Source organism: Macaca mulatta, chromosome 3, assembly GCF_049350105.2.
Source record: "Macaca mulatta isolate MMU2019108-1 chromosome 3, T2T-MMU8v2.0, whole genome shotgun sequence".
Lineage (NCBI taxonomy): Eukaryota > Metazoa > Chordata > Mammalia > Primates > Cercopithecidae > Macaca > Macaca mulatta.
This window is the reverse complement of record NC_133408.1, coordinates 89,963,709-89,979,745: the sequence shown is the minus strand read 5'-3', so window position 1 is coordinate 89,979,745 and position 16,037 is coordinate 89,963,709. Positions and strand designations below refer to the sequence as shown.

General features: G+C 39.0%; 1 protein-coding gene across 2 annotated transcripts in view; it reads right to left on the bottom strand.

Moving 5' to 3' along the window:
• AMPH (amphiphysin) overlaps positions 1–16,037 on the bottom strand; it is a 246,900-nt gene that overhangs the window by 24,919 nt on the left and 205,944 nt on the right. Inside the window, exons 16-17 of one of the 2 annotated variants that reach the window (XM_001100126.5) lie at positions 13,499–13,555; positions 8,975–9,100 (exon numbers count right to left, since the gene is read on the bottom strand). In XM_001100126.5, the coding sequence (XP_001100126.3) occupies positions 8,975–9,100; positions 13,499–13,555 (183 nt within the window). The remainder of the gene's footprint in view (positions 1–8,974; positions 9,101–13,498; positions 13,556–16,037) is intronic. The other variant, XM_001100038.5, reaches the window with a different exon arrangement.

Below are 16,037 nucleotides of genomic sequence, written 5' to 3'. Positions count from 1 at the left end.
TGCCTACATTATTGTTCTACATTATTTTGTCCTGTAGTTGTCCTATAGATTTCATTTCGTCCTGTAGATTTCATCGTTAAGATATGTACAGGCTGGAAAAGTGGAAAAGATGACCAATTGATCCATTGCACTACAGAACTACAACTGAGAACATTTAGAAGTTGGACATTTTGCCTTTCGTTTATAAGTATGTTCACAAGTTAGAGATTAATCTGATCCCATGGCTGGAAGGACCACAGGGCCTAATGTTCTCATTTTACAAGGGAGGAACTATTATAAAGTAGAAGCAGCACTAGAGATAGACTGGAGACTGGGTTTTAGTTTTGACTCTTCCACTAATTCACTATGGAGCTGGAGGAAGTCCCTTTGGGCCTGGCTGTGTAAACTCATGGGGAAAAGTAACAAAGGAAGACAAATACAGTGGGAATCCTGGCTGCAGGGCACCATTGCCTTTTCTTGACTATCTCTAATTCTAGATCCAACTTGAGCTCTTGACTTGTCTGAAGATCCTTGGCATTTTAATGAAAATACAGCATTTTCTTCAGAATCCATTTTAAAGAAAAGCCCAAGAGGTAGGTAGAGTCTCTAGATCATCATTATGGCCCCAAATAGAAGATGACTGAACTATGGCACGGGCTGGTGACTGGTAAATCTCTTTGCGTGAACTATATTTAAAACAATCTGGGTCATAATTTTCCTTCGGTGTGACTGCAGGGGCAAGCTCTCTCATGGTACCCCGTGTCCCCAGTAGTGTTCCTTTCAAAGCTGGCACTTGGTATCGCAAATTTCATTTGACATATTTATGTGCTTCCTTTCTAATAAAGGAATTTAGTGGTGTCCCCCTCACAACGTTCAGCTCAATCATCTTTTTCAGTCTGCTCTCCAGGTATTGCCTGCAGTCCCATCATGAACCCTCAGCAGCTGGGTCCCAGAGCAACTCAACTGCAGGCAGCACTGTTGCCATGGCAATGTCTGTTAGAACTAGCTCCATCACTTTCTTTAAAAATTAAAGTCTTCTACAGAGATCTCAAAGTTAACACATTTTGGTTAATTTGGCCTTTAAGTTTGTGTCAGAATATCCAATAATAATACAGATCAGTATTTAAAGTTTTAATTAGTGATTTATCTGCAACATGTAGGGGACAAGTGGATAGGAAAAGGGGACTTATCTTTTAATGCAAATGTAAATACCATGGATTGTTCTCTCTCAGAGACGAGGAAATGAGCACACACTAGTTTTTGGAGCAGTCACCATGGACAGCTTCAACAGGGATTGCAAATAGTTTGTTAAAGAGGTTGCTTAAGGAAGACACTTTCATGGTACAATAAGCATTTTCCCATGGCTGGCTATGTCATCTTTGAATGGTATGTAAAGTGCCTGCTGTTACCGCTCAAACTGCCTTCTCCTAAGCAGGCCCAGGCTCAGGTTGGCAGAAGGCAGAAGGAAGGCTGCCAGACACATCCGGAGACTAGACTGATAAACAGTGATCTGCAAATCACCTGAATGTCATTACACTTTGTTGGCAAAACTCCCAAACCTGACCCTGTAAAGCACGACATATATCTCAGTGTGCAACCTGGGACCCAACCCAGATGGCAGTGTGGGGCCTGAAGCTTGAGGAGGGGTAGGCAGCTGAAAGTCACACTTGGAAGGCCTGACTGCCAACCTTTGAGTTCACAGCCTTTGAACTGGCCATGGCATTAGTAAGTAAAAGCCACTCCGCAATGATATGTCATCCCAAAGGCCTAGCAAACAGAGGCTGGAAAAAAGCCATAAACACAGGGTGCTCTTGTTACTACAAGGAATTGTTACTACAATGAATTTTTAAAGTAATACATTTTGATTTTGGGGAGCAGGAAGAGGTTATCGTGTACAACGCTCTTAAAGGAGGATGAGAAAACTGGCATGGAGGGTAAAATTATTTCCCCAAGGCCACCTCACTGGTTGGCCATGGAGTCAGTTCCCCCATATTCCTAATTCAGGGTCTTTCAAATACATCCCCTCTGAAATTGCTTTGCAGCCAAAGTGGAGAATTAGAATATACATTACCTCTGAGAAGCTCAAGGTTGAGGCTACACAGAGTTTCTGTTTCAGTTCAACTCCTCAACCACAAACCAGGAACATGTATCAAGTCTAAGCATTCGTTGTAGGAAGTCTTTGTGTCAGCTTGGACCCTAAGTTGTGAACCTAATGGCTTTAGTTAGACGTGATATGAAATGTGTTGATAATATATTTTTATAAAACCCGCTCTTTTTAAAAGCACCTGGAGTAGTCAGGAGATGGACAGCCATGGATTAAAAGAGCAGGTTTTGAATCACAGGTCACTACTTTGTAGGTGTGCGATCTTGGTTAAGCAAATAATCTCTCTGTGTCCGTTTTCTTAATCTGTAAAATGGGGATCCTGATGCCTAAATAATCCTATTTCATGGGACTGCTGTGAGAGAATGCATGACAATGCTAGTGCTCCCTAGTATCTCTTATCACAGTATGGCCTTCTTTACTATCACCTTACTCTCTTCGATCATACTCCTTCACTTCAGGACACACACAGTAGTCCTTAAAGGCAGTATCTGAGCTGCTTGGGCACTGATGCTGGAACAAAAGGCAACTGTCCAGAGAAAAGGAAGGGATCTCTGATCTCAAATCAAGCACTTTTTCCTGATCATATTTAGGGTTCCAGCTCATGTCTCTGGAGGGCTAGCAGGAGGGATTCATGCAAGGGCTTTTCACTCCTGGAGATGAGGGATGGACAGAATAGGAACAGGCAAGAAGCGGACGAGAACTCAGCACACATGGTCTGGGGGGTTGGTTCCACATCATCCATGGACTAAACAAATCCCAGCACTGCCACCGGTAGGCGAAGAGGGGTGAGCCAGTAGGTAGAACACATCTGTAAGGCTCTTGTAGGTCTAAATTCTGATTTCTGGAATGGGATTGGGCTTCATATTGGGGTGGGGCTTTATTATCTCAACAGAGTTGTCTTTTTAACCTCTGAATGGGTCTGGTCTTACATAGGCTACCCAATTGTGTTGATGACCAGGAATCGTTTCAATGAGGGATTATGAACTGGGTCCAATACATATTCAGAAGAGAGAATAAGAGTTTCTTATCCTGAAGCTAATGATAACAAGTCACATTAAATATTTCAAGCTAAAGCTCTAGAGTTAGTATGTGACAAAAAGTATACACCAAGGCAGACACAAAATCATCTTATACTCATGTGTTGTCTGGTTCCATTTATATCAGCTCTCTAGTTAGATAAATTCATAGCAGATTGGCAGGTACCAAGGGCCTGGGGAGGGGAAGATGGGAGTCACTGCTTAATGGCTATGGGCTGTGATTTGAAGTGATGAAAATGTTTTGGAACGAGATAGAGGTGATGATTGTACAACACTGTGAATGTACTAAGTGCCACTTAATTGCTCACTTGAAAATGGTTAATTTTATTTTATGTGAATTTCACCTCAGAAGAAAAGTACATGCCAAAAGTAATACTTAAAAGCCACTGGGCATCTATCACCTAAAAATGGCTCCTCAACAGTGGAAGAACAACCTGAATCCTGAGTTCGTGTTCACATAGATTTATAACCACACTCTGAATAAACAATGACATTTCAAAAGTCTCACTTGGGCCTGTCTGCAATAGGGCTTTGGAAATCACACTCCAGAAGGCAGGGAAAATGGTGTGTGTATGCTGCTACTAGCAGTTGGTAGGTGGTTAATGAATACTTAATATCAGCCACATCTCAAAACATCAGAGATGGCCACCTACCAATCCAGATCAACCTGCTCTGTGAGTTTGGGGGAACTGATCACCGTGTTGTTACTTTCACTTTACTCTTGGCTAACTTTATCTCTTCCCTATGACTTCCTGCAAAGACAGAGAGAAAGATCTAAGTTCAGTTACTTGTATCGGATTTGGATGTATCATATTTATAGATCATCTGCCCTTCTTTTTCCTTCTACAACCACATTGAAAGAGGACGCAGCTGAGAGGGCACTGCCAGTTCTCTGAATACTCATATCTCCTTGGCAATGAAGATAGAAAAAATCCCTATTCATTCACTGAGTATGAAGGTGCCTAGAAAACAGAAAGTCTTCTTAGAAAGGACAAAGAATTTTGATGGGACACAGCTTGTTTGGAAACCACATGGAAATTTGTGTTGATGGAGATCTAGCAGGGACTGGATCCTTTGCCATTTCTGACACGAGGCAACACTGGAAGAGGGGGCTGTTATCCTTTGCCTCTGCTGCTTTCTCCTCCCCAGAGTACATATTTCCCCTGCTTCTGCTTATTTCCTTCTCAACAACTTTTCATGAGGATGGTAACAATAATGATATCACCAAACTGTCATTAATAACTTCTGCATGACAGATGCTGAAACTGACAATATGTATTATTTCTAAGCCCTCATAGAAAACTTTTAAGGTGATTATCATTAACTCCATTTTATATTTGAGGTAAGTGGGGCTTAGGTGTCACAGAGCTGTGGGGCAGAATGAAAAAACTGACATTGCTTTTGATCATCATAACTGGCTTGCTTTTCCTAAATATAAAAAAGCCAAAATGTCTGAATGAAAAAAAAAGACAAGGAAAACGACCATATAAATATCAGTACTTTAAGAAATCAAACTGCAGCCCCTTTAAGGACCCCAAGACTACAGTGTCAACCAATTAACAACTCAATGACTTAGAATTTGATGGGCATGTATTATATACTCTGCTGTGTGCTTGGTATCGTGAACAAGAGAGAAACAGACACTTGTTTAGCTTGAGGGGCCCTGAAAATGTAATTATTTGCTAATGGGAATACAGTCAAACTCAGAAAACAACCAATTCTGTGATTTTTTTTCTACGAAATGTAAATAGGAACATCCATCTCCAAGGTTCTCATAAAAAAAAGAAAAATATATACATACGTATGTTTGTTGACATCTTAAAGCATGCTTCAGTATGAGCACTTGGAGTTGGAAGATCATTCTATATTTATAAGGGCAGGCAATAATTCAAGCTCCCTGGCTTCCTCTGATCTTCAATGTCTTCCTCTGACTTACTGGGAGATGACATCTAGAGGCACAGGGGAAACGCTAGCTCTCATGTTTACCCTGCAAAAGGAGAAAACCCAAATGCTGTTTCCCACGAACATGAGTGTCACTGAAGGACACCTCAACCTCCGTGTAACGTGCATCTCAACCACCAGTCTGTGGAAACTAGGAGGCAGGAGCCATATCTATTTATCGCATCCCTGTATTCTCCAGATCCAGAATAGAGCCTGACACCTACAGAGGACTCAAATATATCTGTCAACTGAGTAAAAGAGGAAGTGAACACATGCATTCTGTTCAGACAGAAATATTCCTAGCAAGATGAAGCTGATAGACTATAGTCTGGCAATTCTGATATGTATATATTTGTTGGTTTAAATTGGTCTTGACCAGTTAAGTGGTAAAGTTTTTAAAAAACAAAACACAGCAAAAACCAAAGTTGTCCCCAGAATAATGGGTCAATAATGTTTCATAATCCAGGATTCCCCAACAATTTTAAAAACGTCTTTACCAGTCTTTCTTACATTTATATGTTTTAAAAACTATGCTAACTCTAAATTTAATTACATGGCATTATTTTGAAAAAATAATAGGCAAAAAACACCAACAGTGGTATAATTCACATAATTTAAGCAAAATACAGGCACTGACAGAAATTTAGAGAAAATTAGAAGGGGCCTCTCTAGAAATAAATGGAACAAATGTGGGTAAAAATTTAACCATAATTAATTGTAACCAAATAATTCATTATGAATTGACTCTGTGCTCATCTTTACCTGCTTTTCAACCTAATTCTCTAAAATACATTGAAACGAATTGAAATCGTATTGAACTTTTTTTTTTTTTTTGAGACAGAGTCTCAGTCTGTCACCCTGGTTGGAGTGCAATGGTTAAGATCTCAGCTCACTGCAACCTCTGCCGCCCGGGTTCAAGCGATTCTCCTGCCTCAGCCTCCCAAGTAGCTGGGATTACAGGCACCCGCCATCATGCCAGGCTAATTTTTGTATTTTTGTAGAGATGGGGTTTCACCATGTTGGCCAGGCTGGTCTTGAACTCCTGACCTCACGTGATTTGCCCACCTCACCCTCCCAAAGTGCTGGGATTACAGGCGTGAACCACCGCCCCCGGCCCCAAATCATTTTTTTCTAACAAATATTTTCATTATTTACATAACATAGAAACATCTGGAAAAGGAAAGACAACAGTGTTGTTTTTGTAAATGCATCCTGTAGACATACTAGTAAAATTTGATATTATTGGAAAAACCATCAACAACACTAGCTATATGAGAAATAAAACAACAAACTAAAATGTAATAATTAAACTTTTCTTAAAAGCCCTTTGGAAAACACTGTTAAAATTTCCCATGTTTGAAATTATACTTGCCTCTTAAAAAAAAAAAAAAAAAAAAAAAAGAACAATCACAAACTTCATCTCAGATGAAATGCATTTTGTCAAAACCTGAACTAATAATTATGGTGACATTTCAGCAGTGAAAGGGATTACCTCAAAAGGTCATGTCAACTCAATGCTGACTAATGACAACCACAACCAGCCTATTAATTAATGCTAGGGACACAATGGGGATTTTTGTTTTTACAATTAATATCACATATCTAGCAACCTAATAGACACTTCTCCAGAGAAATATAACCCTAATATTATGTTAGATTATTACGACCAGAAGGAACAAGCTATAAATCTACTTTAGGAAACAAAAATACATTTTATCTGATTCTGTTTTCCTAAGGAGAAGGGAGAATGACGGGAAGAATTGATTTCATCCAAGTATGTCCATGTTAAAAACATGGAAGGCAGCCACTACTGATGAGCATTAGGCAAACTGAATTGCTGTAAACTGTCTCCTCTTAGTTAACATTGTTACTGTTATTTTTCAGTCCATATGGAGAAGTGAACTTGAATTTTTTCTCTGTGGAAAGCGTGGATCACACTGCGAGCTCTGCACCTGCGATTCTTGCATCACCTGTGGATCTCAGGAGGTGCCTAAATCCTTCATAAGACTGTAAATTGCCTTATATTTTATAAGGAATCACAATTTTTGATTCTTTACATTTCACCTATGAGCTTTAGGAGAAAAGGTATTTTCAGAATGAAGCATTCTTCCAAAGAGCTGCTTACCCAACATGAGGGAAGCCGGTTTGAGTGACGGTTGGTGCCTGTGCCACAGGGTGTTGAATATTTTTCATATTACCCTTAGTTTAAACAATTATCAAACATATGCATATATATTAGCTATTACATAGTAGGTACTTAATAATTTGTGGCCACTAATATTGTCCACTGGGAAACCATAAACCTGGATTCTGAAAAAAACAAAAGCCTTCTTAGATTGGTTTGTTGAAATGAGGATGGGGGTGTGGGAGGTATATGGACATGGCATTCTTAGAAGGGATCGTGGAGAATCAACGTTCAGCCTGTATTGAACACAGTAGCTCGTCTATTCCACATTTCCAATCTATCGCACAACATCCAATGCTGCCCGTGCTCAAACACATGGGCATGATGGCATTAAGCCTTACACTGAATAGTCTTGGGCATAAAATCAATGAACTAGTTTTAAAACATTGGTGAAGGTGAAGTTGGTTCTGCTGTTCAAAATAGGGATTTGATGAGAGCTTTTCAGAATTGAAACGATTTCCCTCAAAACCTAAATCAATATCTTTTTAACTCCCTGGCATCATCCACATTCCTTTAAAAATCAATTATCTTCTTAATTATAACAGTAGTGAAAAATTAAATTCTATTTTTCCCTTCCTTTGTTATTTAAATAATCTTAAAGCTAAGGTGAGTAGACAGATCACCATTGGACACCAAATGAAAAAGCACTGTCTGCATGGACTTGCTGAAATCTCCAGCAAATCTGGGAGCGGCCCTGGACACAGCACTCCCTGGTCTAAAGTCCCTGCAAGCAACGCCTCTAGGAGAGATTCAGTCCCACTTTAAGTAGTTCCATTACTATCTTGCACTATTATTTATTTTTCTACTTGATTAATAAACTGTTGATGTGACAGATGACCTACCATTTTCCCTGTAAAATGACTTAAGGCACCAACGACATGAAGTAAGCCTTATTTCTCTAGGTATCTAATCTAGGGAATGTTATTTTTGGTAATAGAGAAATTGGTTTTCCTATTTATACAGTCTATGAAGGCTGTAGTAAATGGTACCCTGATTGAAACTGTTGGAAGACATTTTTCTTCATTTCATAAATAAATGACTTTTCACTCACCATGGGTATTTTGTACTCTACACTTTCATGGGTATTACAATGTCCAATTCTACTTGGTACATATCAGAGCTCAGCCCAGTTTGCAATGTGGTGTTCTTTATGGCTGCATGGATTAGGGTAAGAGCAGGTTTCCAGGCAGACAAATGGATCTCCATCCCAGCACAGAAACACAACATCCTCAAGGTCCATATTATTATAAGAGTCATCAGCAGACTTAATTGTGAGCAAATGGTGAATCCTTATAGATTCATGGAGTTGTGATAGGGGATTTCAGCACCTCATTGGACCTTAACCAACCTACAAAATGAACATTGTAAGTAATCAATATGTACACACAATGAACAAAGTTATTATTCTGTTTGTCACATCCCTAATAAAGGTACGTCTCCAGCTGTCACAGATAGAACAATGCATTAACAGTTCTGATTACTTGCAAGTTCTACAACCCTTCTACTGTGCTAAACCTGTGGCTGTGCACAGTTTTCTTTAGATCATAAGATCAGTCATTAAAAAATGAAAGAGAACAGGAATGAAGGCTATTTGAACCTGGGAGCTACAACAGATATGGAGCATGTTTGGCCCAAGTGAGGCAAAGATGAGAGTGATGCATGGGGTCATGAGATGAGCATGGCTGTGGCAGCGAGGCAGATAGAGGGTGAGAGGGAGGTAGCGCTCACCACTGCCTCCTCCACTGGCTCCTCAGCCCGAGTGTCCATTCCAAGGTCCAGCCCAACGCCAGGTGTGACAGCAGCCAGGGGCTCCTCTGCTTTTGGCTCTGTGGGTGGAGCCTGTTCAGATTCAGCCTTGGAGTGTTTGTTTTGAGGGTTAGAGGAAAAAGATTCAACAGGTAAATAGATAACATTACAGAATACTGGACAATTAAGATTTTCTTTGTCATCCCACAGGCAACTAGCTTCATGAAATCCGTGCTGGAGAAAAGCCCCCTGTTTGACATCATAGGCTTTTAGAGAACGGAAAAGACTAGAAATAAAATCTTATTAAACTTCTGCTTTACCATCATCAAGACTGTCATTTCCCTTGAAGTCAGGCAAGACTTACCAAGTTTTACCTACCCATTTTACTTACTTGCAACATTTTGAATACCTACTTACCTATGATAGCTATAAAAGGTTCTGCTATTTTCCAGAGAGAGAGAGAGAGAGAGAGAGAATTCTAGGAGGACCCACAATTATTTGCCAGTGGGAAGGAGTAAGGAAGAAATCGCAGGGCACACAGTTCCAGGGCCTTTCAGTTTTATGAATATGCATTGCACCAAAAAAATCAAAGAGTCATTCTAATAGTCAGACTAAAATGCATTCATTTGACTCAACAGGTCACCACGATGCTAGTGTTCCACTTCCAAGGCTGGGAGGAACAGAACCAGCTACCTGGCTATTCGCTACCACAATCATAGATACTTTACTGCCTTGTTGTAAATTCCTGTTCAGTTCCTTGTTCCCTTTCTCCCTCCGACAAAATCCTTAGTAATGCATTTACTTCATATAATAGTTGTTTAAAGAACCACAGGACAGTATTCTCCATGTGGTTCAATTACACCCGCTGAATTGTGTAGGCGGGGTGAGGTCTTTTTGTCCCAACACAACACATAAACATCATCCTGATTTCAATTACATATATGCTAAATCAGGCTTCTGGCATCTCTTAGATCAAGGCCTTTTTAGTTTTAAAATTAGCGATATCAACTAACAACAAGCCATTAAAAGCACCACAGCCAGTGCATGTCACTACAACTACTGAAAATATTCCTTCTTTTTCCATTCTTATTAATATAAATACACATATTTATCTAGCATGATTCTTTCACTAAATGGATGGCCATTAGAGGGCTCATAAGATCCTTTTCTATCATCACTTAAACTGTAAAAAAAAAGCTGAAAAGTGATTTCCCAGTGGAGTAAGAAGTCTCTAATTAATGCTGTGATTGGAGAAATCAGCAACTTCTATCCAACTCACCATAAGCAATCAAAACCCACCTCTATTTGTCCTGTACATTTATCTGAGTCAGTGCACATGGCAAGTTCCCCAGAGAAGTGATGGAAAAGTTATGCTGAGGTAATACAAAATGAATATGAATAGCCTAGTGTTGGACAAACACACAAACTATTTGTCTTATGTCTCCCACCAAATCATTCCATTTTTATGCATGCCAGGATCACACGACCATTCTTTTCAAAGGGCATAATAAATTCAAAGGACTGGTAGACAGGTGTATAGACATTTGATTTTTTATGGGCTTTTTTAAGCTTTAAGAGGTGGCCTGACATAATTTTTAGGAAAGAATGAGATAAAATTCACACGAATATGCTCTCAGGAGTCCTTTATGGAAAAATACTTCACTTTTATTGTTCGAAAAGAATTATCTTCATAATGGAACAAGTTTTCATAACAGCAAACAGATACTGTAAGCGCTCAGGGAATGATCTTACCATTTAGGAAGTCAAGGTGATTTGCTATGACAGCCTGGTATCAAATGACCTTCACAATGAAGGATAAAAGGGCAATTTGAGAAAACACCAAGAAATCCACAAGTAGATGCTGTTCACTGCAAGCTGAGTCTATGCTACGGAAGAAGTTAGATTGAAGCCAGATGAGAAGCCAAGAGATGTTTTAAAACATGAGTCAAAGAAATATATCATCATATATTTTACAAAATGCAAAGATATCTCAAAATGCAAAAAATATTTGCATCAGAGTCTAGGTTTCTTAGAAGTCTCAAGAAATTCTGACATTTTTTATAAGGCAAGAATAAATAGCTAGGGTGATTCTATACATGAGTCTAATTGCATTTGCTTGTTGAAATTTGACAGTGTGACTGTGGTCTAGTATCAGGAGAACATAGGATTGCTTATGTCCCCACAAGTCACAAGATGTTTCACATACGACAATAACACATGAAATTTCACAGTAAGGCATTACAACTTAACCTAAATTCCAGGAGGATAGTATAACTCACTAAATGATGAGTAACAATGAAGCCTGGTTGTATATAAAATCAGCTACCTAAATTTAGAAATAGAAGCCACCTTTCTTTTCCAAGATAATGCAAAATTATAAGTGTTTTGTCAAGAAAGAGGGAAAAACTAAGATAAAATGTGAGCAACCTCTTGTGGAGAGATTCAATATAGTCCTGTGGGAATTGTGCCCTACCTTCACCATTTTTTTCTATAAGATGTCTCCCTCGAGAGACATTGCAAATAGGCTGATCCCCTGCCACACCTATTTTGGAGTGCTGAGAATGATTTCCTATTGTTTGTTTCAGTAGCAGTCATTACACATTCAGAGAAGAGGTGCATCCTTTACAGATATTGGTGGCAGTAGATACCACAATGGTTGAACTCTGAGGACCATAAACGAATTCTTCCTTTAGAATAAAATAAGGAGTATAGCCTTGCAGCACCTTTTCTGGTATCCTTTGTGATAAGATGAAAGGCGGGTCAACACAGAGGAAAAGGAGATGGGTTGGGAGAGCAGGGGCAGAAGTCTAGTCACATCCAATGTGGCCTTGTATCCAGTTTCTCCAATCCTGAGAGAGCTAATTTAGTGAGAACTGCAGAGGGCTTTAGAGGCAGCTCTGAGCTCTGAGCAAGAGTTGCTGATTCAAAAGGGTTTAAACCTGTACTCAAAAGATGTCCTGTGGGGCTGTATGATGCAGACTGGAAGATGTACAGCTGATTATCAACTTCATCTCCTACTTCGCTCAGAATAGTCAATGAGCCAAACACTGGGAAGTTTTCTTGCTCCTGGGAAGATCGTGTACAATCAGGACTCACTGGGAGACATCGGTTCACTGTGATTTCCTAGATCAGAGGGCAGGGCCAATGTTAGCAGCATTTGCAATGCTGAACATGACAAAGCTAAGTTCCCCATGGAAAGAAGGGGCAAGATGTCTGCTTCAGAGAATACATACAAAGAGAAGAGAAAGACAAGCATGGAAGCTCCTAGGACCAGCCAGGGATGATATGGAAAGGCTCACCAAAACTTAAAAACCACTGAATTCTAGACCTGAATGTTTTGCATCAGTGTAGTAGGTGTGAGTTTAATTATAACCAATTGCCTTTCCTTTTATACTGGTATTTCTCCATTTCTCATAAACCATTCACGGTTGATAATTAAAAATTCCATTCTCCATCTCCATCACCCAGCTGGAGAATCACCAATGAACATGAAGAATGAGTTTCACTGGCTCCATGACTAACACAAGTATAATTTGTATTTGAAACATTTAAATATTTATTTGCAGGCCAGAGAGACTCTGTCTTTCAGCTGGTTGTCCAAAAGGCAAAAGCGTGACAATCTATTGACAAGGTATGAGAGACACACCTGCCTTTGAAAATATATCAAACCAGCCTTGAAGACAAACCCTCCAGAACAGAATTCCTTACTTACAAATAAAATAGTTTTAAAAAATTCATTGTATTTAATCTTAATTCCAAGTATCCAATATGAAAGGCAGAAGCTGGGATAAGTATGCACTACTCCCATAAGAAAACCACAGTGCTACAAATAACCCTCATGACCTAGTCCTCAAAGAGCCCAAATCCTCTGAAATGTAGCAATGACATGCTCAAAAGCGACATCTCTTAAGGTCTCTTCATTCATCTTTACTAGTAAGCTTTAAGCTGTTGCTAAAAACGTTTTCCATCGTAACTGCAACACTGATCTTTTAAGAATCTCCTCTAACACCAGGAGTAACTATTTCTATTTCTTACTCATCCCCTAACTAAGCTTTTGTCTCTCCTCTCATTTGGTATCAAATTAGAAATCACAACTCTACTATGCATTACTGCTTTCTACCTCTCACAGAGTGGAGGGATGAGATGAGAAATGGGGTAGTTTCAGGTTCAAGAAACAAACAAGGATTTCTTTTGAAACATGGATTCTTGAGGCAATTTCACTTTAAATACTGGAGCTTAAGTTATATTCATATGGAAATATACATATCCTTAATGGATTCACTGTGTTCTGCTGGGGTTCATAATTAGGAGACTGGTTTTTGCTGGAATGACTGTGCCTGTGTGAATAGAAATAACTAAATGCAAAGTCACACTGAGGTTTTACAGACACGTTCTCTCCTGTCTTCTAGAAAAGCACAGGATCCAGAAACCACATTCTGGATATTAAAACTCTAGATGCAGGGATAACTAACAACCTCCCGAGAGCACAAACCCAAATCAACTTACCAAGTTGCAGATCATACTCTGGTCTGTCTGCATTGCGAATAATGAAGTATCCTGGGGCTGACAATCAAGGATAAAAATAGAAGATGTTTTGAAAAGATATTTAAATTAGCTACCATCAATTCTCTCTCTCTCTCTCTCTCTCTCTCTCTCTCTCTATATATATATATATATATATATACAGACACACACACACACATATATATAGACTCTAATTTTTTTTTCTTTTTTTTTCTTTTTTTTTTTGGAGAAAGGGTCTCCTCTGTCCTCCAGGCTGGAGTATAGTGGTATGATCATGCTCACTGCATTTTCCACCTCCCTGGGCTCAGGTGATCCACCTCAACCTCCTGAGTAGCTAGAAGTACAGGTGCACATCACCACGCCTGGCTAATTTTTGTATTTTTTTTTTTTTTTGTATAGACAGGGTTTCATCATGTTGCCCAAGCTGGTCTTGAATTTCTCAGCTCAAGCAATCTGCCAGCTTGGCCTCCCAGAGTACTAGGATTAGAGATGGCAGCCACCATGCCTGGCCTCAATAAATATTATTTTAAACATGTTAAAGTCCCCTTTTATTTTAAATCATTAAGTCAAAACATGCAAAAGTAAGTTTTAATATAAGTCTCTGCTAGCAGAATACTACGAGAGTCATTAAACAGAGGCCACTGGCTTCAGGGGCATCTTTAGTCCACAGCTTCTCTTCTGGCTGTTGATACCAAATCGGAAGTTAATGGTTGAAGTTCCAAAATTCAAACTTTTTAAATGTTGTGAATTCAATCTCACTATATTACTTAAGTGTTCTTTCTAATGGGTTATGTATGAGCCACATGTTAAAATTTCATAAAATATGTTCATTGACCTAAACAAATCAAGCTGGAGGAAATCTAAAGGAAAATTAACCTCTAAAGGAACCTTCATCTCTCATTACATTGGTAGCCAGGCTTGCACCCTCCAAACAGGAGACCCAATTGCCTTTCCTGGGAAATCTGCTAGCTCAAGGGAAAAAACAAAATGCCTGAAGAAATGACATCCAGGGGACGCCTAACAGAAAAGATGAGTCAGTGACTTTTGGATGAAGATGGTGTTTTGAACACATGCAGTTACCTCTGTTACCTCCTGAATCCAAACTAAACAACAATAAAGGGATTTTTTTAAAGGCATAAACCTGTAAGAACGAAAAGAATGAGAAGAAAGACAGAAACAACAAAATGTTGCAATTGAAAAGCAGATGAAAGAGTAGTAACTTGGTGGATCAGAGAAATCTGTATCCTAAGGTGATGTTAGAAATGCTGAAAATCAGTCTGATTTGTTCCTTAGAACTCCCAGTGATGAAGAATTAGAAGCATAAAGAGCCATAGGAAACAGGAGTGAGGGCGGTGGTAACAACAGAAAAATATAATAGACTTTGTAAATGTAATAGACTTTGTAAAAGTCTATTACAAAGTTGTCAGACCTCAAGATATTCTTACCTACTAAGAACACCAAGCAACATCCTTGCCTACCCTAGCAGAAGACTTGAGATTAATTATACAGAGGCTGAAACAGGGTCCCTGGACTGGGGAACACACAGGCACATCAGGAAGGTAGAAGCACTGAGTATTTACATAATAAATACTGAGACCATGCACCCCTCTCTCACTACTCTGCTCCCATTTTTTCCCCAATCACCTCCATTACACTAGTAGTCAGACCTGAACTTTGCAGACAGGAGACAAAATAAATCTTCCTTGGGAAATCTGGCCAGCCCAAACGAAAAAAAAAAAAAAAATGCCTAAAGAATCTGACCTCAGTGGCTCGCCAACAGAAAAGATGAGCCAGAAAGTCCTGCAACAATGCCCACAGTCAATGAACTCTATCTACCTGTACAACTTTCCAGTCAGCTTTTCAGATTCCCACTTTTAAATATGAGTATTCAGTCAAGATCACCAAACATTTGATAAGTCTCAAATACAAAAGAGAGAAATGGAATAGAAAGCAAGTGGAAGAAACAAAGACTTTGCAAAAAAAAATCAAAACTGATTATTAATATTTTAGAGATATAAAGGAAGAGAATCATTCATGACACAAGAAGAAGACGCTGTTGGAAAATAAATATGCAGTAAATAAAAAGAGTTATTGGAAATTGAAAAAATTATAGGGGTGAAAAACCTGTTAGAATAATTGGCAAACAGAGAAAGTAGAGAAAGACAACAGAGAAAAGGAAACAGCAAAGAAAAAATAATAGAATACTAGTCAGGAAGTTAACATATGAAAAAGAGAAGTGTTATGGAATGAGAGAACAAAGGAAAAAAAAGATAAAGCCATGATTATTTTTTTACAATTCTCCCAAATCAAAACCCATAAATTTTGAGATTAAAAAGGCTTATACAGTGGATGAAAAGAGACTCAGACCATAGCCCATCATTGAAACATTTCAGAAACACTGAAGTAAAAAGAAGATGCTACAAAGTTCCACAGAGAAAGAGAGAAAAGGAAGATGAAAGAAGTAGGAGGAGGGAGAGAGAGAGAAAGAATGAGGAGTGGGAAGAAGGTTTCTTACAAAATA